Source organism: Ursus arctos, unplaced genomic scaffold, assembly GCF_023065955.2.
Source record: "Ursus arctos isolate Adak ecotype North America unplaced genomic scaffold, UrsArc2.0 scaffold_2, whole genome shotgun sequence".
NCBI classification, from domain to species: Eukaryota; Metazoa; Chordata; class Mammalia; order Carnivora; family Ursidae; genus Ursus; species Ursus arctos.
In genome coordinates, this window is record NW_026622874.1 from 23,079,264 (window position 1) to 23,104,201 (window position 24,938).

At 50.5% G+C, this 24,938-nt stretch overlaps 2 protein-coding genes and 1 long non-coding RNA gene across 12 annotated transcripts in view; 1 reads left to right on the forward strand and 2 right to left on the reverse strand.

Moving 5' to 3' along the window:
* Positions 1–19,404, forward strand: part of NCF2 (neutrophil cytosolic factor 2) — a 28,951-nt gene extending 9,547 nt beyond the window's left edge. Inside the window, exons 4-15 of the mRNA XM_026509205.4 lie at positions 3,102–3,236; positions 3,874–3,981; positions 5,466–5,525; positions 6,809–6,852; positions 8,180–8,321; positions 8,582–8,647; positions 9,621–9,696; positions 11,375–11,400; positions 11,803–11,954; positions 12,068–12,179; positions 16,361–16,538; positions 18,919–19,404. Coding sequence (XP_026364990.2) covers positions 3,102–3,236; positions 3,874–3,981; positions 5,466–5,525; positions 6,809–6,852; positions 8,180–8,321; positions 8,582–8,647; positions 9,621–9,696; positions 11,375–11,400; positions 11,803–11,954; positions 12,068–12,179; positions 16,361–16,538; positions 18,919–19,031 — 1,212 coding nt within the window. The 3' untranslated portion in view covers positions 19,032–19,404. The remainder of the gene's footprint in view (positions 1–3,101; positions 3,237–3,873; positions 3,982–5,465; positions 5,526–6,808; positions 6,853–8,179; positions 8,322–8,581; positions 8,648–9,620; positions 9,697–11,374; positions 11,401–11,802; positions 11,955–12,067; positions 12,180–16,360; positions 16,539–18,918) is intronic.
* LOC123001595 (uncharacterized) lies at positions 910–6,409 on the reverse strand. The gene is made up of 3 exons (XR_006410648.3): positions 6,282–6,409; positions 5,042–5,091; positions 910–1,176 (listed from the first exon to the last, which is right to left on the reverse strand). It is a non-coding gene; the product is annotated as an uncharacterized LOC123001595 (long non-coding RNA).
* Positions 19,405–20,500: 1,096 nt separating the features above from the next.
* SMG7 (SMG7 nonsense mediated mRNA decay factor) overlaps positions 20,501–24,938 on the reverse strand; it is an 87,452-nt gene continuing 83,014 nt past the window's right edge. For all 10 annotated transcript variants that reach the window (XM_048225021.2, XM_048225018.2, XM_026509201.4 and 7 more), the window contains 4 exons: positions 24,620–24,779; positions 23,771–23,941; positions 23,505–23,650; positions 20,501–22,889 (listed from right to left, as the gene is read on the reverse strand). In XM_048225021.2, the coding sequence (XP_048080978.1) occupies positions 22,776–22,889; positions 23,505–23,650; positions 23,771–23,941; positions 24,620–24,779 (591 nt within the window). In that variant the 3' untranslated portion in view covers positions 20,501–22,775. The remainder of the gene's footprint in view (positions 22,890–23,504; positions 23,651–23,770; positions 23,942–24,619; positions 24,780–24,938) is intronic.

Genomic DNA, 24,938 nt, shown 5'->3' on the forward strand with positions numbered 1-24,938 from the left:
TCCTGATGTGCTGGACCAGGTAACTTTTTGTTGTAGGGGACTGTTCTGTGCACCCATCAGATGTCCATAGTCCCCCACCCCACCCCTCACATGACAGCCTAAAATATCTCTAGACACGGCCAGTCACCCCCATCCCCGCAGTGAGAACCGCTTATATAGACTAAAGGGTTGGGGGACAAGTAGCTCTAGAAAAAGGATCACAAAACAGTGGAAGCCGAGCAGAGTCCCATGGGACTCTGTACAGGGTCCCCTGTTGTTGGAGTTGAACCGACCCAGGGGGCGGGAAATACTGGCTTTACAGGCCTCTCTGCAGGTGAAGCTGGAGTTTTCGTGGTCTAAGGCCCTGACGCCGCATGAGACCCTCAGTCATTTTCCTACATACAATGCCACCCCCCTCTTCCCACCAGGGTCTAATCCTGGCTTCTGAGAAATCCCACAATCCTTTTTGAAGAGTCTTGGCTTTTCCAGTCATGGAGTCACAAAAGCTTATTGTGGGAAAAAGTCTTAAGAGAAGGGAGCAGAGAACCCAATAGGAATGTTGAAGGACCTGAGTTCTCCTTCCTTCCTGCGCACATGGCCAGGCCTGAGCTGGGCTGGCCATGCACTCACACAGAAGGCAGCAGCTCACTGAGGCTCAGAAGTAGCCCAGGAAGGGAATCTAGACCTCCACTTCTGGGCTTGCTCCCGGCGCCGTCACCCAACACCAGCCACTCCTCGCTCCATGGAAACAGTCCTGCCACGCGTCTATACTTACCTTGATAAACTCTTCTTTTCTTCTGGCTGAGGCCCCGAACCAAACTGCGTATGTAGGTGGTGGACTGTTATCATAGAGGAGAAGCGTATGGGTTATCCATTGCCGAATACCAAGTTACTCTAAAATGCAGTGGCTTAAAATAATACCATTTATTATCTCACATTTTCTGGGGTCAGGAATCCAAACGTGGCTTAGCTGGGGGGTTCAGGCTCACAGGCTCTCAAGGGCTTGCAGTCAAGACGTTGGCCAGCGCTGCCATCATCTGAGAGCTTGCCTAGGGCTGGGGGGTCTACTTCTAAGATGACTCACGGGTCTGGGAAGGTAGTGTTACTTGTTGGCAGGAGGCCTCCGTTCTTTGCCACATGAAGCTCTCCATAACACCGAGTCTTGTCAGGACATGGCAGCTGGTTTCCCCAGAGAATCTAATGATCCAAGAGAAAGTAATATGGAAGACCAATGTCTTTTATAACTTAGCCTCAAATGCCATACCCCTCATTTCTCTAATATCCTACTGGCTATCCATGCCGGCTCCATTGGATGTGGGAGGGAACAGGAGGGTGAGGACCAAGAAGTGAGAATCGCTGGCGGCCATCTTGGAAGCCGGCTACCACAACAGCAGAGACTCTGGAATCAGGCAGATAGGGATCAAGTCCCAGCCCGTTGGCAGTTGTGTGATCCTTGGTGAGTTATATGTCATTTCTGAGCCTCAGGCTCCTCCTCATCTGTACAGAAGGGCTGAGTACTTACCTCATACACATTCATTAATAACTCCATGTATTTTATAACATCAGGCAGCAGAGGTCCAGTGGTCCACAAGACAAGGTGTCAGCACCCAGAAGCTCATGGTCACGTGTCATGTGAGGTGGTGAGGAAACACTATGGAAGCACAGGAGTGAGGCCTCGGCTCACATGGTGGGGGGGGGGGTTAGAGATCATGCAGATAGAGTGGCCCCTAATAGGTGGTCAGTGGGTGGCATCGTGAGGATGACAACAAGAATGACAATGACACTGCCTCCAACAGGCAACACTGATTTCCAGGAGCGCACCGTCCCTCATAGCAGAGCATCCCCAGAGGGCGACCATCTGCAAACCTCAGCCCTGTCGTCTTCCCCAAAGCCATGCAGGCAACACTTGGGGGACGAGAGCCCTTCTTCGCCCAGCCGCCCAGCAAGCCCCAACACAGTACAGCCAGTAGCAGTCATGGCGGTAGTAAACACGTGTTGAATGCCCACCCTGTGCCAAGCAACCCACCTCGGTGCATGATATGAATTATCTCCTTTATTCCTAACAACAATCTGGAAGCAGGCAACGTTATGCCACCACTTTACAGTGAAGCTGAGGCCACGTATTAGACACGGCCCCTGGGGGTTCCCGTGCCCTTCACCCCTGCACCGCAAGGCCAACAACCCCCTTTCCTCCTAGGCCTCAGTTGACCAACGGTATCTCTTCTCTGAGGTTCTAGAGAAGCAGCCCCACCCCGCCCGGGGCATCAGGCTGTGACTCCTGTGACTTAGACCTGAGAAAACCTTGCAGCAGCCCCTGGCTGTTCAGCTCGTCCTCCGCCCAGGGTGCTGGGGCGCTGTAGGACCCCCCCGCGCTGTGAGGGCAAAGGAAAGTAAACCCTTTTTGTTCGCTGTCATCTTGATCTTTTTCTGCTCCCCGTTGCCTTCCCATCTTTGCTTATGAATCTTTTTACTAGACTTAGACAAGTTGTTTTTTTTTTATCTTGCCGATCATCCAGAAGGTGATTTGATTCTCTGTGGGAGCTGTAAGGCATAATGGTAAAGTAAACGCTCACGTGCCTACCAGCCAGCTCGAGACCTGGGAAATCACGATTCTTGGTGAACGTGCTGTTCCCGCTTGTCCCTGGGGAAGCGCTTGCCTGGGTTAGTGCGAGTCTCTTCCTGGCTTCACGGCTCTGCGGCCCGCAGAGTGTCCTCCTGCCCCTAGAACTATACCACAGCCTCCTTACATGTAACCACGTTCCAGGCAGGGTTCTGCTGCTGCTGGTGCAGGACGATGCTTCTGGAACCCTTTCTCCCGCCACCCTGCACCTGTCCAGTCTTTCGGCCTAGGTTCAGGGGCAGCCAACACAAGCGTTTTTGTCCCTTCCCGACCTATTTGGTTGTTCAAAGAATAACGCACGTGATGTTTTCTTAACACTGTCCTTGTGCTGGGCATAGCTCAGTAGCAAGACTGATGGTGTTGTAGTTGAGATATTCCCGGGAAAGCTGAGGAAGGGAGGGATGTCAGCAGGCAACGTTCCAGGAGCAGACAGGCGAGCTCTTCCCTGGTGCCTAGATCTGAAGCAGCCTCAAGGTTTGTGTTGTGGCCTGTGCTTTTCTAGGTGTTGTATAATGTTGCTTTCATGTATGCCAAGAAGGAGGAGTGGAAACAGGCAGAAGAACATTTGGCTTTGGCTATGAGCATGAAGTCTGAGCCGAGACATACTAAAATCGACAAAGCCATGGAATGTGTTTGGGTAAGTGTACTGTTGATGCGGGCTGGCCAGAGGATTCCCACTGGAGTTTTCTTTGTTTCCGTAGCCATGCGGATTGAGAAACCGTAGAAGTGGTGCTTGTGCTTTCTCTGAGCTCTGGGTACCACCGATCCTGGGGTACAGTTCCAGGTTCAGATCTTGGATCTGGCAACGCTGGAGTCCAGGGGGCTCGGCGGTGGCGCTGGGTGGGGAGCAGGGGATGGGAGGCTAGATCCCAGCACAGAGGGAGCAGGGGCTGTGCCTGCTCGCCCACCTCTGAATCCTCGCCGCCAGCCACAGGACGGCACGGTCGTGGGCCTTGCTTGGACCCCGGGCACCTTGGGTTGCGGGGCTGAGTGCCAGCCCCACCCAAGCCGTGCGGAGTGGGGGAGGGGCGGCCACCTAGGGAATAACACAGACAGATGTCCACACAGCCTCTCAGGGGAAGGTGATATTGAAACCAATCTTTCCCACCTTAGACACTCAGAAATAATCATGAGTGCCGTCTTGACACATGTAGAAAAACTGCTGTTGTGAGGTTATCTCGGTGAACGTTGGCAGCCATTCAGTGACGGAGGCAGGACAAGCATCATGACCCCTGATTGGCAGGTAAGAAAACGGCGTGCTCACTGTGTTACAGAAACAGAAGCTGTACGAGCCAGTGGTGATCCCTGTGGGCAGGCTCTTCCGGCCAAACGAGAGGCAAGTGGCTCAGCTGGCCAAGAAGGATTACCTGGGCAAGGCGACGGTGAGTAGGCTTCCCCGAGGCTCCTATGGGGTGGCCGTGTGCGGACCAAGCTGGGGACAGACTCCGGGGACGAGGACACCCCTGTTGTGGTGCTGTCCCGGGATGGCAGACGGAGACTGTTGGCAGCGTGGAGCCCTCGCCGGAAGGTGGGCAAACGCTCTAGCTTCTTGCCTCCAGGCTCCTCTCATTCCTCCCTTCCCTCCTGACCCTGGGTGAGAGCCACAGGGTTGGTCACGGGACGCAGAGTCTGGGGGACTGAGCCAGCGGGGAGAAAGCACAGCTATGGGGCACTCAGTAAATGGGGAGAAAGCAGGGTAGAGACACGGACGAGCACGGCATTCTCCGGCTTGATGCTCTTCCCAGCCCCACTTCCACAGCCTTATGATTAGACTCCTTTGTAAGCTGGACTCCATTAAATCCAGGTCTTAAATCCTCTCAGAGATGATCTAGAGTGGGCCAGCAGCCCCTTCCAAAACTGCGCTTGGCTCTGACATATCCGTAGGGCTAACGCTGCCCGCTGACCGGGTAGCGGGTTCTGGCAGAGCAGCAGGGTTCAAGAGCGCCTGGGTCGGTGGAAACACCCCAAAGCCCATCAGCGGATGAGTGGATAAACGTGTGATGTAGCCATGCAGTGAAATGGCCATAGCGAGGAGTGAAGTACTGGGGCGCCCGGGTGGCTCAGTCCGTTAAACGTCCGACTTTTGATTTCAGCTCAGGGCCTGATCTCGGAGTGGTGAGATCGAGCCCCATGTCAGGCTCTGCGCTGGGCATGGACCCTGCTTAGGACTCTCTCTCCCTCTGCCCCTCCCCCATCTATTTCCCTCTCTAAAAAAAAAGAAAGAAAGAAAGAAAGGAAGGAAGGAAGGAAGGAAGAAAGAAAGGACTGATGTAAGTGACAGTACGGATAGACCTTGAGAACATCATGCTAGGGAAGAAGCCAGACACGAAAGCCACGTGTTCCAGGATCGCATTTATGTGAACTATCTAGAATGGGTAAATGCACACAAACAGAAAGCAAATTGGTCATTTCCAGGAGCTGGGGGAGGAGGGGCACACTAACCTGTTCGTGGGGGTGGCGTTTTCTTTTGGGGTGAAGAAAACATCTGGGAACTAGAATGAGAAGGTGGGCGCACAGGATTGTGAATGTCCTAAACGCGACACTGTCATCACCTCATACATCTCCTAAATGCCTGCACGGTCCACTTCAAAATGGTTAATTTTATATGATGTGAATTTCACCCCAATTAAAAAAAAAAGTACAGAGAGAGAGAGAGAGAGCCTGCCGGGTTGGCAGGGCTGGGCGGGTACTAGTTTCTTGAGCTGCTGGGACTCCTAACCCAGAGGGTCAGCCCCCACCCCACAGTCCGGGATGGGGCTCCCGCGAGAACGGATGCAGGGTGCGGGAGAGGAGGGAATCTTGGGGAAACCATGAAGCATGGGAGCAGAGCGGGCCGGGCCCTCACACTCTCCTCCCTCGATTTCAGGTGGTGGCGTCTGTGGTCGACCAAGACAGTTTCTCGGGGTTTGCCCCTCTGCAGCCACAGGTGAGGCAGCCCCGTCCCGCTCCCCAGACCCAGATCCCCAGAGCTCTCTGGAAACATCCGAGGGGGAGACTATCTGTGCTGAGCTGCCTCATTTTAAGGGCTCCTCCACTGCCCTCTCGGCCTGGCTGACAGCATCTGGCTGGCCATTCTGGGTCATAGGTTCCACGACTGTTGGGAGGATAAGCCAGTTTTAGGCTTAACCTCAAGTTCCCAGAAACCAACCCTCCTGCACCCCCAGAATGCCAGCCTGCACTCCTGTGCTGCTGGGGAGAGCTTCTGTGGACCATCTTTCCTGAAGCCTGCACTAGTCTCTGGGGAAATGGGAACACAAGCTCTGGAAGGCCTCTTCTCAGACACAGGGGCGAGTAGGGGCCTCCGTGGGGCCTGGGGCTGTGGGCCGGTCCCCTCCACCCACCTGCCCACGTGCAGGAGAGCCCCTCGGGAACACGCTGGGTGCCCCCAGTGAGCCACTGCTCTGCCCGGTCTGGGCCAGAGAGAGGCTGCTAGGTCTAGAAACGCGAAGGCATTTCCCTCCTTGTCAGGGGAACAAGGTAAGATGGGCTGAGGAAACTCTGAGCGCTATGGCACCCGCCCTCCAGGCCGCACACACCTGGTCCCTCCCGACAGCAGCACCCCCGGCCTCCCGGGGGCAGAGTGACGGCTGCTAGCCCAGGGTGGGACCGACACCGGGGCTCGGAGGGTGACAGGAGCCGAGGAGGATAGAGACATTCGGGATCCTTAGATTGGTGTCCTCACCATGAAGTTGAAGGCCCCCTGGACCGCAGAGCAGCCAGAGACTCCAAAAGGAGAAGGAAGCCCAGATCAGTGGGCTCCGTGACTTGGTGTAGAACAGGGAGCACACGGAAAGGAGGTCTTCTGGTCAGTGGACCTTGAGCGGGTTTTAAATACCCACAAGGGTCACGTGATACAGCAGACATTAATTATAGAACAGAGTTTTGGAAGCTGTCCTAAGAAAGGGATGGAGCTCAGGGTCAAAAGCACCCCTGTGATGCCACGCTGCTCTGTGACAGCTGAAATTCTCCAGACACCAGCACTGGCTCGAGATGAATTGTTCTGCTCGAGGCACCTGTCCCCAGGGGGCTGGTGGGAGGGGTGCTTTTCCAGTGTGTAGGCAGGGTACGCGGTGCCCTCTCCCTCGACAGGGTTCCCATCCTGCTTGAAATGCATTCTTTGATTTTCGGGTCTGGGAGAAGACTCAAGTTACCATTAACAGTCTGTTCTCTCCGCCCTCCTTCCCTTCATTCCTCCTCAATGTTCAATAGGCCACCGAACCTCCACCCAGACCCAAAACCCCGGAGATCTTCAGGTAAGTTCGGTGTAGAGCAGGGTGGGGCTCTCTGAAGAAGGTGGGGTGAAGATGAGGCTGGGGTCAGGGGATGAGTCCTGGGGAATGTAGCCTCGCGTGTGGGCTCCCCTGTCTCCAAGTTTAGAATGGATGATGTAGGGGGGATGGGAGGATCGACCACAGGGGTCCCCACGTCCACGTGCACAGCCACCCACGCATGGGGGTCACCGCTGAAGGGCAGCGGTCAGCGGTGTCCGCGGAGCAGAGCCCCTCTGACCAGAGGCTGGAGTGTGGTTTTGCCCTGATAGTAGCCTCTTCAGAAGAGGGGGAGACCAGAGCTTTCTGGAGTTGGGCGAGCACCGTGGGAGGCTAGGTGGTGTGTCCTTTCCTGAGTGGACATTTTCACTCCCTCTGGACACATGGTCTCTGGAGAAGTAGGAGGAACAACTCAAGCGAAAGAAGCCATTCTTCTATAAGATGAGAAGCCAAGAATGACACAACTTACAGCTTTCCTAAGAATTTCTTCTCAGTAAGGAAGCAAGCCCAGATCCCCCACCCAATAAAGAAGGCTTTTTAAAGATTGGAGAAAGTACCACAGCAACTGGACAAAGGAGGGGCTGTGAGCTCGTGGCCGACGCTGCCGGTTGGAGGAGTGTCTCCCCTTCGGAAACAGAGAGCAGGGCTGAGGGTGGGGGACAGAGGGGGAGTGAGAGGGAGCCCTCCCCACCCCCGGGCCAGGGCAGGTGCCTCAGACAGCCCCGGAGCCAGTCCCACAGTGACACATTCCAAAGCAGCACAGGCCACGCAGCCAGAGCCTCCAAGGCCAAAGCAGGCCTTGAGGGAACGCTGAAGGCGGAATGACAGAGCCCGGCACACGGCCGGCTGGCCTCAGGACCCCTCTCCATGGCCCCACTCCCCACAGCTGGCCTCCAGGGGACTCGGCCTCCCGCCGCCCCACGGCCCTTTCTCAGCCAGCTGGCTGTGCCCCACTCTCCACCTTGTGCGGTCCCCTTGCCACCGAGCCCGATGCACCCCAGCCCGGACTCGAGACTGGCCCAGCACAGCCTGGAAGCTTCCTCCTCAGAGGGGAAGGGAGGGCGCGGAGGACACGGCCCGGGTGCCTCGTGCTGTTTTGTCTTTCATTCTTGTCCCACCGCCCATGTGGTAATGGAGCGTGTTCACGTTCCTGCCTGGTCCCGCTCGGGTCCCAGAGGCGGACAGATGCCGAGCTGGAGGGGTGCCTGGAGCGGGGCTCCCGGCCCCAAGGCCGCTGTCGCAGGTGCCGTGGTGCCGAGGGCGGGACGCAGTCCGGGCCAGGGGAGCTCGGAATCTCGTGTCTGTCCCGCAGGGCTCTGGAAGGGGAAGCTCACCGCGTGCTGTTTGGGTTTGTGCCCGAGACGCCAGAGGAGCTGCAGGTCATGCCCGGGAACATCGTCTTTGTCTTGAAGAAGGGCAACGATAACTGGGCCACGGTCATGTTCAACGGGCAGGTATTCAGACGGCCAGGGCGGGGGTTTTGGGCCACGGGATCCCGGCAGCAAATGGCAAAGCTCTCTGAGGAGCAGCATGTGCTCCGTCACCCGCAGACCAGCTGCCCCCGCCCCCGCCCCCACCCCCGCTCCGTCACCCGCAGACCAGCTGCCCCCGCCTCCACGTCTCTGGCCTGTTGGGGGGCGCGGCTCGGCTCCGATGGGCACTGATGAGAGCGGCCTTGTTCTCCCCTTTCTCACTCCCTGATGCGGTGCCACAGAAGGGGCTCGTGCCCTGCAACTACCTTGAACCAGTGGAGCTGCGGATCCAAGCTCAGCAGCCCCAGGTAAGGTAGTGCAGCGGCCTGACGCACTCCTGCCCGCCTCTGCCCCTCCATGCACAGGCCTCTCCGTAGAGGGGGGAGGGCAGCATGCAAAAGATGCCGGAAAGGTCCTTCCACTCACAAGTCCGGAGTCCACCTGGGGTTGGCACCAGCCACCCGGAGTTGAACCTGGCGAGGAAGGAAGATTCCCTGATGTGCTGAGTGGGGCGGGGGGCATCCAAGGGACCTACGGGGCCCACCCACCTGTCTGATTCCTCCCACTCTAGGGGTGACTTGGGACCCAAAGCCTGTCGTATAGGAAGATTGGGTCTTCCCAGAAATGTCCTCTTCACCCAGAACAGTCCATGTGTTGGCCTGTGACAGGTCATTAACAAAGAGAAATCCGTTCTAGAGGATGAACAGAGTAGGCCTTGCCAGCCACGGCGCCCCCCTCACACCTCGAAGGCCGGCCCTTCTGCCGGTGGGCTTCGTTGGGACTGAGCGGCCGTGTAGATGACCGCTGGTCTCTGACCTATCTCTCTGGACACTGTGCAACCAGCTGTCCTCTGCGGGCTTGGCCCTCCCTGGTCCAAGTTACTACACCCAGATGACTTGAAATGTTTTAAATGCCGTACCAATGAGAGGTGGACTTTTTCCTTTAAAGCGGCAGAATGTGGAGTGAGAGGGTGAGCTGAGCCAAGACTCAGGGTCCTCCCCCAGCTCCAGCAGATTTCCAGTGTGGCTGAAAGGGGCGGTTAGGCAGCAGGGGCCTTTTCGATGGGGCTTAGGGTTCTCGTTTCTTCTGTGATTTGTTCCCACCAGGCCAACCCTGCCTTCCCTTTAACCAGTACCTTCCTTAGTCTCCCCTGAATGTCACCACCACTCCAGCTTTTAGGAAGCCATTTGTCCCTGGCTCCCTTTTCGTGAGCCCCCCACCCCTACTCCTACTTAAGAACATTGTCTGAATGAAGGCTCTCACCATCTCTGTCACCTCCAGGAGGAAGCCTCCCCGGAGTCTGATATCCCAGCTCCTCCCAGTTCCAGCGCTCCTGGAAGACCCCAGTTGCCACCCGGTTCGTGTCCCTGGAACCACATCCTTGGCCTGGGTGCAGGACCGCTCCCGGCTGCTTCCTCACAGAGCGTTGCTCTCTCAGCCTTCTAGGAGATTCTGGTTTCTTCTTCCCCTTCCAGCGTGCTGCTCAGCTTATGACCCCACAGCCCCAGGGCCCCTCTCTCCTGCACCACCCACCCACCTAAAACATAGGAAATAGATGCCATTTCTCCCTCCCTACTCCAGAACACTCACGAGGTGTCAGTAAATGTAGCTGGTTTCTGGGGGGCAGTGAGTTCCCAACTCAAGTAGTCACCAGACCCCTCCATCATGAGGTACGGAAACCTTGTCCGGGCAGGAAAGGTTGAAGTCATTGCACACGTTTACCCCAGAGGAGGACGGAGAGGCTCTTTTCAAATGTCCAAGGAGCTCTGTCTGGAAAAGAAACGGCTCTGCAGAGCCCCGAGGAGTAGACCATGAACCAAGGGCAGATGTGAAAGGACATTCTCCTGATGTCTGGGAAGTGAGGGGCTTGTGGTCACGAATGCAGTTTGAGCTGATCCTGCATAAGTGCTCGGTAGGGATGCATTGAAGGATCCTAGATCCGTGACCGCGAAGCCTGCCAGATCACCAGAACCCCTTGGGATGTTCCCCACACCTCCATTTTTATTTTGAAAACTGTCAAACCTACAGATTGAAAGTTGAAAGCGTAGTACAATAAACACCAGAATACCTTTCACCTAAATTCACCAACGGCTAACATTTCGTACCAGGGACTCGCCCTGCTCCCCATCCTCCCCTCTGAGCCACTTGAAAGGAAGTTACAGACTCACGGCCTTCGCCCTACCCTTGCGCATTAGCTCCTACTAGTCCCCTGCATAACCACAAGTGTTACATCTAGGACATCGAGCGTTAGTATAATATTATCGAGCATATATTTCATATTCACATTTCTCCAATTACCCCTCAAAACATTCTCGATAGCTTTTTTTGTTTGTTTTTACCTTTTCTGTCTAGGGGCCCATCAAGGATCACATATAAACCTAGGAAAATTTTATGAATATACATTCTTAGGCCTTTGATTCTGATTCTTCACGATTAGAATTGGGCCTCAGAATCTGTATTTCTAGGAAAAAAAACCGTCCAAGTGATTCTAATGATTAGCTGGGTATATGAGATCAATGGTCTTTTCTTTCCATTGTGCCCCCTCTATTGTGAATATCTTTATGCAGACTTCTATAAATTATGTGCATAAGGTCATATTAATATATGATGCTTATTAGGAAACATGCGGAAAAATAAAGGACAAGGGAAAAATAAGTGGTTCTAACATTGCTGCTTCGGACCCCTGGCTCATCTTGCACTCCCCGCTGTCATTGCTCAGAGCCCACTGGTTTAACTGGACTTTGGGGTTCCTGCTCACCCCCTGTGCTGCGGGGTGTGATGGTCCTTTGATACTTGCCTGTGTGCTCCCCAGAGGCAGGCACTGGGTTCATCTGTGTGTTTGTGCTTTGCCCTGCACATTTCCCCCGAGCGTGATTTCCCCTACAGTTTATTAAGGTTAAGAATCCCCCCAGAGACTTAAAGGTAATAAATTGGGTGTCCTGTTCTAAGAGGTTTCATCCTGTGGAAGGCGGGGGCTGGCCAGGAGTGTTTATTCATCATCTTCTTTTGTTTTACTTCCTACCTTCTCCGTTTAGGTCAAAAAGAAAAAGAAGTGCCCAAGGTAAGCTTTTTCCTTGTACTATTTCAAGTGGTAGAGAAAGGAAAAGCTGAGGCTCTCTGCCACAAGCGTGTGTCCCAGGGTTATAGAAAGAGTCCCAGAGGAAGGGTGGGCCAGTTACCACCATACACACAGTCCACAGGCTAGGAACCCGCACATGGCTCTCCCCACCACCATGCACACATCTCCTACTGGCCTCGAGTGCGTGGGCCGGATCTTCTGGCTCCGTAGGAATTCCTATCCAGGCAAGAGCGGGGCTACGGGACCTCTGAAAGCCCTTTCCATTACCGTGAACCCGGTTAGCTATCGGCCTCCCCTGCTGCACAGAACGCTCCCGGTGATGCAGGATGTGGCTGCGAGGAGGCCGCAGACACTCGCGAGCCCCTCTGCTTCCTCTCCCCTCAGGACGTAAAGCTCAGCGTCCCCGTGCCCTACACACTCAAGGTGCACTACAAGTACACGGTGGTCATGGAGACGCGGCCCGGGCTCCCCTACAGCCAGGTCCGGGACATGGTGTCCAAGAAACTGGAGCTCTTGCCGGAACACACGCAGCTGAGGTGAGTCCGTGGGGACGGGGGCGCCCCCTGGGGACCTGGTACGGCCCGGGGGAGAGAAGCGGCTGGTTTTGTACTGATGTTCTCCGACCTGGGTCTTACTCGTCTCTACCCAGCTACCGGCCTCCGGACAGCCATGAGCTGGTGCGGCTTTCGGAAGAGAACATGAAGGCTGCCTGGGGCCAAGTGAGAAACTACTGCCTGACTCTGTGGTGTGAGAACACGGTGGTGAGTGCAGTGAGCCCAAGGGCACCCCACGTCCCGTGTCTGTCGGGCCGCTTCCGCAACGACAGTGCGGCGTTTACCGCGCACGGTCCGTGAGCCTGGCCCTGTGCCTGGTGTTGAGGGCACGGCGAGTCACGAGCCACAGCTCTGCCTCCCTTGCCCCTGCACCCCGGTGGCAGCCAGGCCCGACAACGCCCGGAAAGGAGTCCCTTCCGTCTGCCGCCTCACCTAACTCTTCCAAGGTTAGGCCCATCGCCATCAAGCAAGGTCGGAAGGAAATCCTAGCTTGAGGCTGAGCTCATGGCCGTTTTCGCGGTCAGTTTTCGCGGTCAGTTTCCACGGGGAAGAACACGTGAGAGTGGAGCTAGTGAGCGTTTATCCCACAGAGAGGTGGGATTACAACATCCCCCCAAGAGCCAGCATCCACCGAGAGCGTCCCACGTGCCAGATACCGTGCTAAGTGCACGCTGCGGATTCATTCTTACAGACCCCACACCTCTGGGACCTACTGTTACCCCACCTCACAAGTCAGGTAACAAGGCAAAGAGAGGTCAGCTTGACCAAGGTTGCACAGCAGGTCGGGAGTGGAACCAGAGCCCCGTATTTTGACTCCAGAGCCTGTATTCTTGAACCTCTTTCTGGACCTCGGGGCCCAGAACAGAGTTAACTGGCCAGTAAGAGTAAAGGGAGTTAGGGGCAAAGTTAGAGGCTAGAAGTAGCAGCTCCACGTTAACACTCTTGACTTTGTCCCTTTGTCTCCAAGGGAAAGGCTAGCGTTTCTTTTTATTGTTGAGATTAATTCCCTCCCACAACCATGGCTCCTGAAAACCATCCATTTTCTTTCTGTCCACATACCAACGGACTTTTTTTCACCTTTGGTAATTTCATATAAATGGATCATATAAATGGATCGTACAGTATATATATTCACATAAATTCATACGATCCATTTATATGAAATTGATGGACTGATAAAGTTCATATGTACAGTATATAGATTTACATACATAATGTAAATATTATGTATCTATAATATGTTTATATATAAAATGTTATATCTAAGAATGTTATGTAAATATATGTTCTCTGGCTTGGGTCTTACTCATCTCTACCCAGCTATCAGCCTCCAGACAGCAATGAGCTGGTGCCCCTTTCGGAAGATATATTCATATGAATATATATACTGTACATAAAACTTTTGTTTTAATAGTACATTTCATTATATACTTTTCCATTTTTATATATGCTTTTGTGTTATAATAGTCCATTTCTTTTGATCGCTAGTGGTGTCTCTAAGCGGTATCCCACAATATGAATACTGCAATTTGTTTATTGATTCACCTGTTGGTGGACATTTGGATTGTTTCCAGTGTTTGTCTAGTGACGTTTATTCCTCAACAAACATTTGTGGAGCACTGACTGCTCGCTAGATAGGCACTGGGGATATAAACACTAACGAGACACAGGCTCTTCTTGGGGGAAAGCCAAGGGCGGACGTGATTACAAAGCATGTGCTGGGTGCACTGATGGAGACACACGATGGCGTACTGTTTTTTATAAGCACAAGGGAGGCTGTCTCACCCAAAAATGCTGAAGGAAGGTGGGACAAGTCAACAGTCAATAGTCTTCCTAGAGAAAATGATGTTGAAATTGTCTTGAAGCGTAGCCTTAAAATGGTAAATAGAAATTAGCAAGGTGGAGGAGGTTAGGGTGCCTTACATGGATGGAAGAGCAGAGGGAGACCCTGAGAGTCAGCAGTGGCTGATGGACACAAGAGGAGGAGCTGGGAGACAGGCTGGCAAGGCAACAGGGCCCCATCGTGGAAGGCCTTGCACACTGCTGCCCTTGGATGAGGCTGTGAGCAGGCAGAAAGATGCATGAATGCGGGCTTGGGATGTCTGATTCAGGGGCCTATGAGCAAGGCAGGGGGCTCTGAGAGGCTGGCCGGGCCAGCTGGCTTCCTTCAAGTGCTCAGCTCCCTGTCCACAGCCCTGACACTGGGGAGTCCCAACACACGATCGAGGACACTGCAGTCTCCACGGCCCGAAGCCGTTGTCAACTGGGGTCCCTCTGACACCTTCAGTTCTCCCCTCACCCCCCTCCCCCGCCTGTTTCCTGCTTTACCAGGTTCAGACTGGGGCATCTGTACTTACATCAGTAACGGGTGTAAAACGCCACAGGTCCTACAGGAACCCTCTGGAGAGCTACTAGTTTTCATCTCTGAATGGATCTGGAGACCATGGAAATGAGCGCACTGGCAAAGCTGTTCCAGACCATCTAGGCCTGGGGCCGTGGGCCCTGCGGGGGCAGAGTCCCTCCTCTACACCCTCAACCCCTCTGCTGGGCGAGAGCTTCTGCTCAGTTAGGGAAGGGTCTCTTTGGCAGAGTCTCACTGAAACCAGATACATGTGTGCTGGGAAAGAAAACTGAGTGGGAGAGGAAGAAGTAAAGAGGCCCTGTGGTTAAGCCCCAGGTTGGTGCAATCGAAGAGTTCGGAAAACTGCGTTCAGGAAGTAGGGCCCCTGGGCTCACTGGCGCCTCTGGCTGAGAGGTCACAGGCCCCAGCACCCTGGGCAGGGGAGGGGTAGACAAGGTTCGAGTGCAAGGGTCCTTTGGAAGTCTGAACGGGCACCCTAAGGTTTCCGACAGTCTAGGAGGGGACCAATCCTATCAGTACTGTCTTGAAAGGATTCTGCCTAGCAGTTCGGCTCTGAATGTGAACTACTTCCCTTAATTGTTGTTAGTTATTAATTTTTGTTCTTTGAAGAGAGCTTCAGTCTAATTAGTGGCTGTACGTGGCTAACTCTCCCCAAATTCCCAACACAGTCTTTCTGGGACTCACTCCAGCTTCGGAGGTCACTGCCCGCATTCTGTCGCCGCCCCTGCTCTTGGAGGCAGCCAGTCAGGATGTGCCCGTTCACTCACCAGAAGAGCAGGAACACGAGCGATCGTTTGAGCGTCTACTCTATGCAGGAACACTTACGTTTAATCACGTTTACATGTATATGTGTATATATTTAGAGTAGCTCTCTCACGGAGAGTTTAGTAATTGTCAGCTAGGGGCGCCTGGGTGGTGCGCTTAGTTAAGCCTCTGACTCTCGGTGTCGGCTGGGGTCGTGATCTCAGAGGGGTGGGATGGAGCCCTGCGCCAGGCTCCCTGCTTAGGATTCCCTGCCTCTGCCCCTGCTCACACACGCGCATGCGTACTCTCTCAAATAAACAAAATCTTAAAAAAAATAGTTGTCAGCTATTACTATTCTACATCTTTTCTTCTAGCCTCTATTTCAGGTGAGGAAACTGAAGTTCAGAGAGGTTACACCACCTGCTCAGGGACACACAGCTGGTGAGCAGTGGAGCTGGGATGCAAACCCAGGCCTTTAGACTCCTTACGGCCACTTCCACCTCACTGTACTGCCTTCTAGTAAAAGGGATCTGCCAGGGCTGGCACAAGCGACACCAGGAAGTGTACAGCACTTACGCTCGCAGGTTTTCTAAAGCAGATTTGTTAAATCCTAGGATTCACATCTCTAGAAACTGCACCCTTCTTCTTTTCAACATTTGTGGATCAAAAATGACCACAATGGCAACTAAGAGGTGTAGTTACATCTATCAGAAAGCAATGCCTTTTTTCATGGCCTTAGAAAGACAATATGGCGCTTTGCACGGTTTCTCAAACTTTAGCAAGTATGAGACTCACCTACAGGGCTTGTTAAAATGCAGACTGCTGGGCCCCACATGCACCAAGTTTATGATTTAACAGGTTTGGGATGGGGCCAGAAATTTACATTTCTAACAAGGTCCCTAGTGTTGTGGGTGCTGGGGAGAGGGTGTTGGGATTTGGAGTTAGAAACCCAGGTCTGACTTTGGGTTCTATCACTTGTGACTCAATCTCTATTTTTCTATCTGCAAAGAAGTTAACATATTCTAGCTTTTTCAGGATTACTGTAAGATTTCTGTAAGATTTTAAGACTAGCTACGGTCCTGCAGACCTTTTGGGTTCATTTATCCAACCATTCAATATTCCGAAAGTACACATGAGGTCTATGCTAGGGACTGATCACAGACTTAGCCTACATTAATTTTTATTCCAGGTGCTACACTGACATTTCACGGATTCCTTTAGTGATGTTCAATGTTCACTGGCCAAAAAGTTAGGAAACCTAACAGGCCTTTTATTCTTTCAGGGTGACCAAGGCTTTCCAGATGAACCCAAGGAAAGTGAGAAATCTGAAGCTAATAACCAGACAACAGAACCTCAGCTTAAAGAAGGAGACCAAGTGGTAGCACTCTTCAGTTATGAGGCCGCCCAACCAGAAGACCTGGAGTTTCAGGAAGGGGACATAATCCAGATTATATCAATGGGTAAGTACTACTCCTGGATCACAGAAACCAGTTTCCATGTTAGCAGCAATAAGTTCAAGGGAAAAGAAGAAACATTAATAACCGACAAACCAAACTTTAGCCAGTGGTTTCAATCTCCTTCCTAGCTTTCAGCTGGAGGGAGAAGAATGGAGTGCTCAGCCTTTCAACCTGTTGCTCCAACGGGCAGGGAAGCAACAAATGACAGACTTAGCTGACATTCTGATCATGAAAGATGGCTATGTTTTGGAAGCCATGCATTCTCATTCCCAGAGTGAACCAATTGGAAGGGGGCTGGAATCATTTTGCCTTTGCACCAAACCATAGGATACTTTTCTGTAAACCATAGTTCTTTGAATTGATGCACTTTTTGAAGATGAGGGAAGAAGTACATAAATTTTGCCTTAAAAGAAGCTACTCGACATTGCTTTGTGTCCCTGGTGACTTTCCCGATCCCGTTAGGAATCAAACACACTACGAACTGAAACAGTATTTAAGTAGAGAGTTCTGATTTAGTGCTTCTCAAACTTCAGTATGCCCAACCACCCTTCCAAGAGTTAAATAAAATTCTTTGGCCCAGCAACCAGAGATTCTGTTTCAGGTCTGGGGTGGGACCCCCGAATTTGCATTTCTAACAGGCTTCCAATGTGAGGCTGATCTCCTGACCCAGCAAAGCACCATTCTAACTCACAGTTTGACATACTCTTATTTCTCTACTTCAAAACGAGTAAGAGTCCCATCAAATCTTTGTTCAAACAGCAGAAACGTGCATTAGCAATGCAGAGTAGTGAAAACATAGCATCACCAATTATGACAGAAAATCCAACAGATTAAGAAACAAGATTTTAAAGTTAATGGGGTAGAGAGCATACCATTGTGAGGTAATTAACTTAAAATATGAGCAATGAAATAAAGAATCAGGGTGCCCCGGCAGTGCCTATCTTCTGATAGGGGACAACAAGGCTTAGTAACTCCCAGCACCATTTTTTTTTTAAACATTTTATTTATTTGACAGAGATAGAGACCGCCAGCGAGAGAGGGAACACAAGCAGGGGGAGTGGGAGAGGAAGAAGCAGGCTCATAGCGGAGGAGCCTGATGTGGGGCTCGATCCCATAACGCCGGGATCACGCCCTGAGCCGAAGGCAGACGCTTAACCGCTGTGCCACCCAGGCGCCCCAACCCAGCACCATTTTTTAAGTGTATCAACCAACCAGCTACACTGTCCAGTGTTTGGGCGGTGGGGGTGGGATGAGATAAAAACTAGAAAACACATAGAAAAACCTTCTGGGTAGATATGGAGAGAAAAAAGGTGGCATATTCCTTACTGTGGCTGACTCTTGGTTTCAGCTCAGGTCATGATCTCAGGGTCCTGGGATCTAGCCCTGCCTCGGGCTCTATGCTTGGTTCCATGCTCTGTGGGGAGTCTCCTAGATTTCTCTCGCTCTGCTCCCCCCACCCCCATGCTCTCTAAAATAAATCAATCTTTAAAAAAAGAAAAAAAATCATAAAATACCTTTTCAGCACTGTGCTGTATCAAAAAAATCTGTTATTAAATGGACCCTCACAATTCAAACTTGTGTTGTTCAAAGATCAACTGTATTTATTTTTTTAATTCTTTTTTTGAAGAGAGTAAACAGGGGTAGGTACAGAGGGAGAGGAATCTTTTTTTTTTTTTTTTAAAAGATTGTATTTATTTGTCAGAGAGAGAGAGAAAGAGAACAAGCAGGGGGAGCAGCAGGCAGAGGGAGAAAGCAGGCTCCCCACTGGGCAAGGAGCCCAGTGTGGGACTAGATCCCAGGGTCCTGGGATCATGACCTGAGCCAAAGGCAAATGCTTAACGGACTAAGCCACCCAGGCATCCCGGAGAAAGAGAATATCAAGCAGGCTCCACGCTCAGCGCAGAGCCCAATCTAGGGCTTGATCTCACAATCCTGCGATTATGACCTGAGCCGAAATCAAGAGTCGATACTTAACAGACTGAGCTCCCCCATGTGCCCCAAAGATCAACTGTATTTAATTAATGGCAGGTCCTTTTCATGGAGATTCCTAACAGGGATCAGATAAAACTCTTGTTATAAAAAATATCCTATCTCAAGATTTATTGTTCAATTTCTTTCATCTTATTTTTCAGGCAACTTTTTTTTTCTGAAAAATCTAACTGATTTTCTGTATTTTACTCCTCCGTTATCATATATGAGACAGAAACCAATAAGACGGTGGAAGTCCTATGTTCACTTTTCCCTCAAATCACTTTCCAATGTGCACTTTTCCCTGTTAGCACAATAGGGGTGAAGGACCGCCGAAGATCTGTGTGGCATATCCAGATGAGGTAATTCTCCTGTCCTGGTTCTAGAAATTGATGCACACGTTTCCTTTTATCAGTGAATGAAGACTGGCTGGAAGGGGAGTGCAAAGGGAAGATCGGCATTTTCCCCAAAGCGTTTGTTGAAGAACATTCAACTACAGATTTGGAAAGCTCTCCTAGAGGAGTCTAGCATGTTCCATAACCTACAAAGTTGGAGAAAAGTAACTATAACCATTTGTGAAGTTTAGCATGCCCCTGCAGGACACTGCACGGAGACATGACTGTTTGGTTTGGAGGTGTGAACTAACCTACTCTGCCCACTGAACATTTAACCTATTACACAATGATGTGAGAACTTATCATGATGAGGACCCTGGCGGGTGGGGTGGGGTGAGTGGATGGAAGTGTCTGGAAGGGCGTGAGGGGGTCTTCTAGGGTGCTGATAATGTTTCTCGCTCGGAGTGCTGGCTACCCAAATGTGTTCACTTTGTAAAAGTTCACTGAGCTGTACGCTTATTATCGGGGCACTTCTCTATGTGATATCTCAATAAAACATACAAAAACAAGACACCCCGAGTGCAGGCCCAAGGCCGAAGTATAAATACCCCTATATTCCTGTTACCAGTACAATCACAGACCGCTAGAGCCCGAGGTAAATTTACAGGTAACTCAGATGGCAGACACACGCAAAATTAACTCCTTTATTTAAAGTCTCATTGCTTAAACAGAACCTAGACTTAGTTTTCAATTCCACAGAGAATTAAAATACTAGAACGAGATCCCTGCACGCCTTCTCAGAGAGGCACCTCTGTTAAGAGTTCAACACTGAGTACGTGCCACTAGCACCTGAGGGATGTAAAGCCGCGTTCCAGAAGCCACTTGGTCAGGATGATCCTGTTAGTTAACGTTTTATACAATACGGACTATACCAGTATACATGATACAATGCTATGGTTTTATTTTGGTTATCATTTAACCAAATGGCTTGATTTTTTAGGGCTAACTTGGGGTTAACAAATACTAGCCTTTAGAACTGGCCTTCATTCCCCTCCTTCCCTCCTTCCCGTACGGTGTGTACGGCTTTGCAACCACTCAAGAGCGCAGGTGCTTGTGAAGAGCAGTGAGGAAACGAAGGGTCGATGGAATCAACACAGGAGTGAGAGGCCTGCTGCCCAGCACGAACACACAGACTGGCAGGCCATGGCACTGACGTTCGACCCGCTCTCTGCGGCAGGCCCAGCAGGTTACCACTGGAAATTTCAGACACAACTCAAAGAAATGCAGCCTCAAAGCTAAGACACTAATTACTGCTGGGGCTAATCAGACTTCATGATTTTTGTAGACCAGAAAGAGAAACTATCTCTGCATTGCCCCCACTGAGAGTAAAAATAGGGATAAAAATGGAGGGTTATTAACTTCTTTGCATAAGCCAATCTTTATTAGATAAAAGAATTTTGACAGTAAGTTTCTTCCTACCCATCCCTTTCCAGAATAATGCACACTGGCTTGGAGTGCTACTAAGAGCCTAAATAACCCTGCAGCATATTCAATTTCTGACCATCTCTGCTTTCCCCTAGATGACTTGTAAGTAGTTGAAATACTTGGTTTTTAAGTAGGAGATTCTTTTGGGTTAGCAAAGAAACAGCGTACACACAGGTCTGGTTGGAGAGAACATGGTTTAATTAAAGGCAAAGCTGATCTCAGCAGCTGCAGGTCTTGCACAGACAGACCAAAACAAAACAAAAAACAAAACAAAAAAACACAAGAGAAAGTTTACTACACAAAACCGGTTTCTGATGAAGATTCTCCTCTCCCTCCTCATTACTCCACACTGAGGATGATAAGGCGAGGAACCCCGCCCCAGGAGTCAGAAAACATTCCAAACACCAAATTCTCATGCAGTACCGGGGGTGAGACAGTGAACCTGGCTAGCTCGTCTAGGGTGCGAGAATCAGGGACAGCTCAAACACTGGAATGTTGCAGCTGCCTGAATGCAGAGCTCAAACACACAAAGTGGGTCAAGGTAGTGGGGAAGGAGGCTTGGAAGGGAGGGGTGGGAGAGAGGCGGACACAGGGAAGGGGCTGGAGAGAAGCACAAAGGGTTCCATATTGCCATTGGGTGGGGGGGGGGGCTTCACCCTTTCAGACCTTTCAAAAAAAAACAACAACAACAAAAAAACAAAACAAAAACAAAAAACCCCAAACACCATGTCAAACTTAAAGAGCAATAATGTAAAGCATACGGGGCTCCAACCACTCTCTCTCTAGAGCAATGAGCATTAATCTCACCCCTTCCATTGCTGGGGTTGCCCAGACTCGAGTGACAACCGGGGCTCCTGGATGTGCTTTGCTCTGCAGCTGTCTTCCAGTTTGTAAGTCCCACGCTGACTCCACACACTCACACACACTCCCCCTCCCCCAGGGAGAGTAGCTGGGCGTGCGCACGCACGCTTACGCATACACACACACACGCACGCACAGAGAGACCTCCCAGAAATAGACCTTACCACTAGCACAGCAATTGGACATTTAGATTGTTTCCATAATTTCCCCTTAAAATATTACTTTTCCAGGAACTAACAGAAATGCTGTCCTTCTGTTTCTACACAAGAAAATTTTCAGTCTTCTTTCCTTCTAATAAATACCAAATAAAAGTTTTCCTTTCTTTCGCCTTTTCCAGAATGGACTTCGTTGTGTTTTCTTCTGTGCATGATGCACACGTGTCCATGCTGCTTTGAATTTCACTCTGAAAGTGGAGGCTGGGAGACGCAGCTTGGGCAGGGGCCTGGCCCGTCGTGCGCTACGCAGACGCCACGGCTTCCTTCCTCTTCAGACTGTCTTTTGGGTCCCAACTGCTGGACCCCATGCTGTTGCTTCTTGGCGAGATGTTGTACACATTAGGAATAGAAACAATTACTAGCAGACAGCATAGGGTAGGAAAGGGATGGAGGTAGGGACAAGAGGAGGTGGGTGGTAAGCAGGATGGGGTCACAAAAACCAATCAAACAAAAAATAACCACACTGAAAGCTTCTACCTATTAAAATGTGTCAGGCCACGAATGGACCAGCCTGTCTTCTGTGAGACTGCTTGCTATGCTACCGTAAAATGTACAGGAATCAAAAACATTAATTTAAAACCCTACAGCAGTCACCTGCCAGTCCAGCCCAGCACCACCGCCCACACTGCATCCTCGATTGGGGCTCGAGCACCTACAGAGTGAAGGGCATTTCCTGCTGGAGTCTCCAGGCCACAGAAGAGCCTGCCCAAACCTTCTGAGTGAAAGCTGAGGCCTTGGACTCTCCCTCGTGGAACACTTCCACTGGCTGAAGAGGTCAGCTTCCCCATCCTGTCACCACCAACCTCTCACAGGAGCAGTGAACGGGCTTTCCTTGCTACACACTGACTAGAAGAAGCACATCTGTGTGTGGAAGAATTCAGTGTGATATTTTACTACTGAGAGTAATAACAATAATAAAAGATGTTCAGGAATAATTTCAACTACATTCTCAGTCAGCAAAGCAATCATTAATGGATTCCTATTTTATTCCCCAAAGAGGAAAAAAGGACTGAGAAGTTCCCATTGGCTTCTCCCATCTGCCTCCCCTTCTCAGCTTTCACTTCCCTTGTGGCTGGGGACATGCACGATGGAGAAGGTGAGAGGCGGTGATATCAGGTAACTGAGTGAGACAAACAGCAGTTCCTCTCTCCCTCCGGAAGGCCCCAGGGGGACGGAGAGTTCCTGGTGGTTTTTTCTTTTTGTTGCACTGCGGACATTTCGTGCACACTCAGCGCGCCGGTGGAACGCTTACACCCTCTCGACAGCAAGAAACAGAAAAGAGGGCTGCCACCTGCAGGGGACTGTATGGGCCAGTCCTGCAAACCCAACATGCCATGGTTTATGGAGCCTTCATTCCCAGGGTTGCCACTTTGGCCTCAGTGTGGAGGGTTCATGGTGCCTTGTCCCCGCTGCTGTTTCTGCTTCTGCTGCATTAACAGCTGCTCCAGAGCGGAAGGTCCAGGGTGCATCATGGAACTGGACCAAATAGACTGAAAAACAGCCCAGAGCTTGTCAGCAGAGGTCAAATGCCTAGATGTCTGAAAGGCATTTGTTTCTCAATCCTCGCCACATATAAAGGCATATATGTCCCAAGATCCCTGCCCCCTAAAAAAACCAGCTATTAGACAAAGTTGTTGTAAGACTGTCTCCAAGGCCAGTTCATTCCCACTAAGAATACTTTAAACCTGAAAAAGGTGAAATACTTTTTACTAAAACTCAGTGCCACTTGGGACCACAGAATATTTACTATAAAGATTTTAGGCAAACAAAACATCTCTAAAATTAGATACCCTTCTTTTACTTGTTCACAAAAGGCTTAAATCAAACATACCAAAATGAATCAGAATTGTCTTAACCTTACAATGCAACTAAAACCTTTGTTTCTGTCCCCCTTGAAGATAACTGCTTTGTCACTAGTGAGTTCACAAATTAAAAAACAAAACTCCTACTCAAGAATCTTATAAGGTACACCATGTTTCTAGGACTTTACTAGATATGTGCTATGAATCAGTCAACTCTAAGGGCCTTAGGAATAAGCCTGGCTATTTACAGGAACAAAAGCAGAACCACATCTCTCATGGTTCTTGTTCCTAAAACTCACTCACCTTTAGGCTTTCCATGAGGACAGCAGAGGAATCCTCCATGGAGGGGCCGTGGCCTGTCCAGGTGCCACTTGGAGTGCTGGCCTGATGCCAACTGCTCTCAGAGGATGATGTCGCTGAGAGATAGTCAATGCCAAACCCACCCATGGCTAAGGGATGCAAAGAGATAAGAAGAATTCAAGATGTTCTGTCGTCATCAAATACCAAACACCAGAGAAGGCCAGAGTAAGTGACTTTACTTTCACTAGGCAATTAAGTCTGGATCTCACCTGGCTTATCAGTTTTCCACCGATCTGCAGTTCTCCTATCCCTGTTATCTGGAGTTCCAATAGGTCCAAAGTTGGAGAATGGAACAGAATTATGGTTGTGTGTTGGAGGGGAGCTTGGCAGGCTGCTTGGGTTAGAGGAATGAGGAGACTGGCTGGCTGGTGTTGAATGATCTATTAAATCACAACAACACAAGACATTAATAGATGTTTCACAAACAAACCAAGTCCTAAAGTTTCCTATACATCTGCTCACTTAAATTCTACTGAAATAACCACGGGGCTTCGGGAGAAAGGCAGAATAAGGGCCCCCAAACGGACTCTGCCGGATGTGCTAGTTGGTCTTCCTGCACATATCTAAGGCATGGTCCTTGCTTTTAAAAAAAAGCAAAACCAGACAGACAACTTTGCACACGCGCTACTTTGGCACTCCTGTTTCAGGTAAATATCGACTGGTCTTCTCTACCAGAAACAGAATCGCCTAATCTTAGGAATTACTATTAAATCAAACTCCATTTATAAAATAGGGATTAAAAAAACCCCTCTATTTTAAAAAGTGCAACTTTTCCTGCAAAGAATGAATATCTACGAACAAAACTAAAGAAGAGCTGGAAACCTTAAGATAGGACGCATAGTTTTCTCTCTTACAACTCTGCTGGTTATTGAGGATGTAGAATGCTTTTTTAGTGGCACTTATTATGTGAACTGGCTCATCGGGCTTTTTTCCTATTTTCTTTCAGAAACGACTTAAAAAAAAAACTAACATATTTATAATCACAAAATCATACTAATTCATCATCAATTTGAGTGAACAGGAATTGCAAGGTCTGTAATTTAAAGACTAGTCAATACCTGAACTGGCAGGAAGTGATGGAGACCAGGGGGTCCCTTCAAAGAGGGAGTACAGTGATGTCTCCTGGGGGGCCAGCGAAGGATTAAGTTCTGTTTTGGAGCTGGCTGTCAGGTTTTTCCCATATACTTCATTGAACACACTGTTATTTGGGTATCTTTCCTGAAAGAAAATAACCACCAAGTTATAAATTCACTCCAAGGAAAGAGATTTAAGAAAATGTAATGTTCATGTTCTCGGATGCTTAAGCATCTTAAGTGTATCAAGCTTTTCTTAACAAGACAAACTTTTGAAGGCTTTTATTTCAGTTTCTTTTGGTTT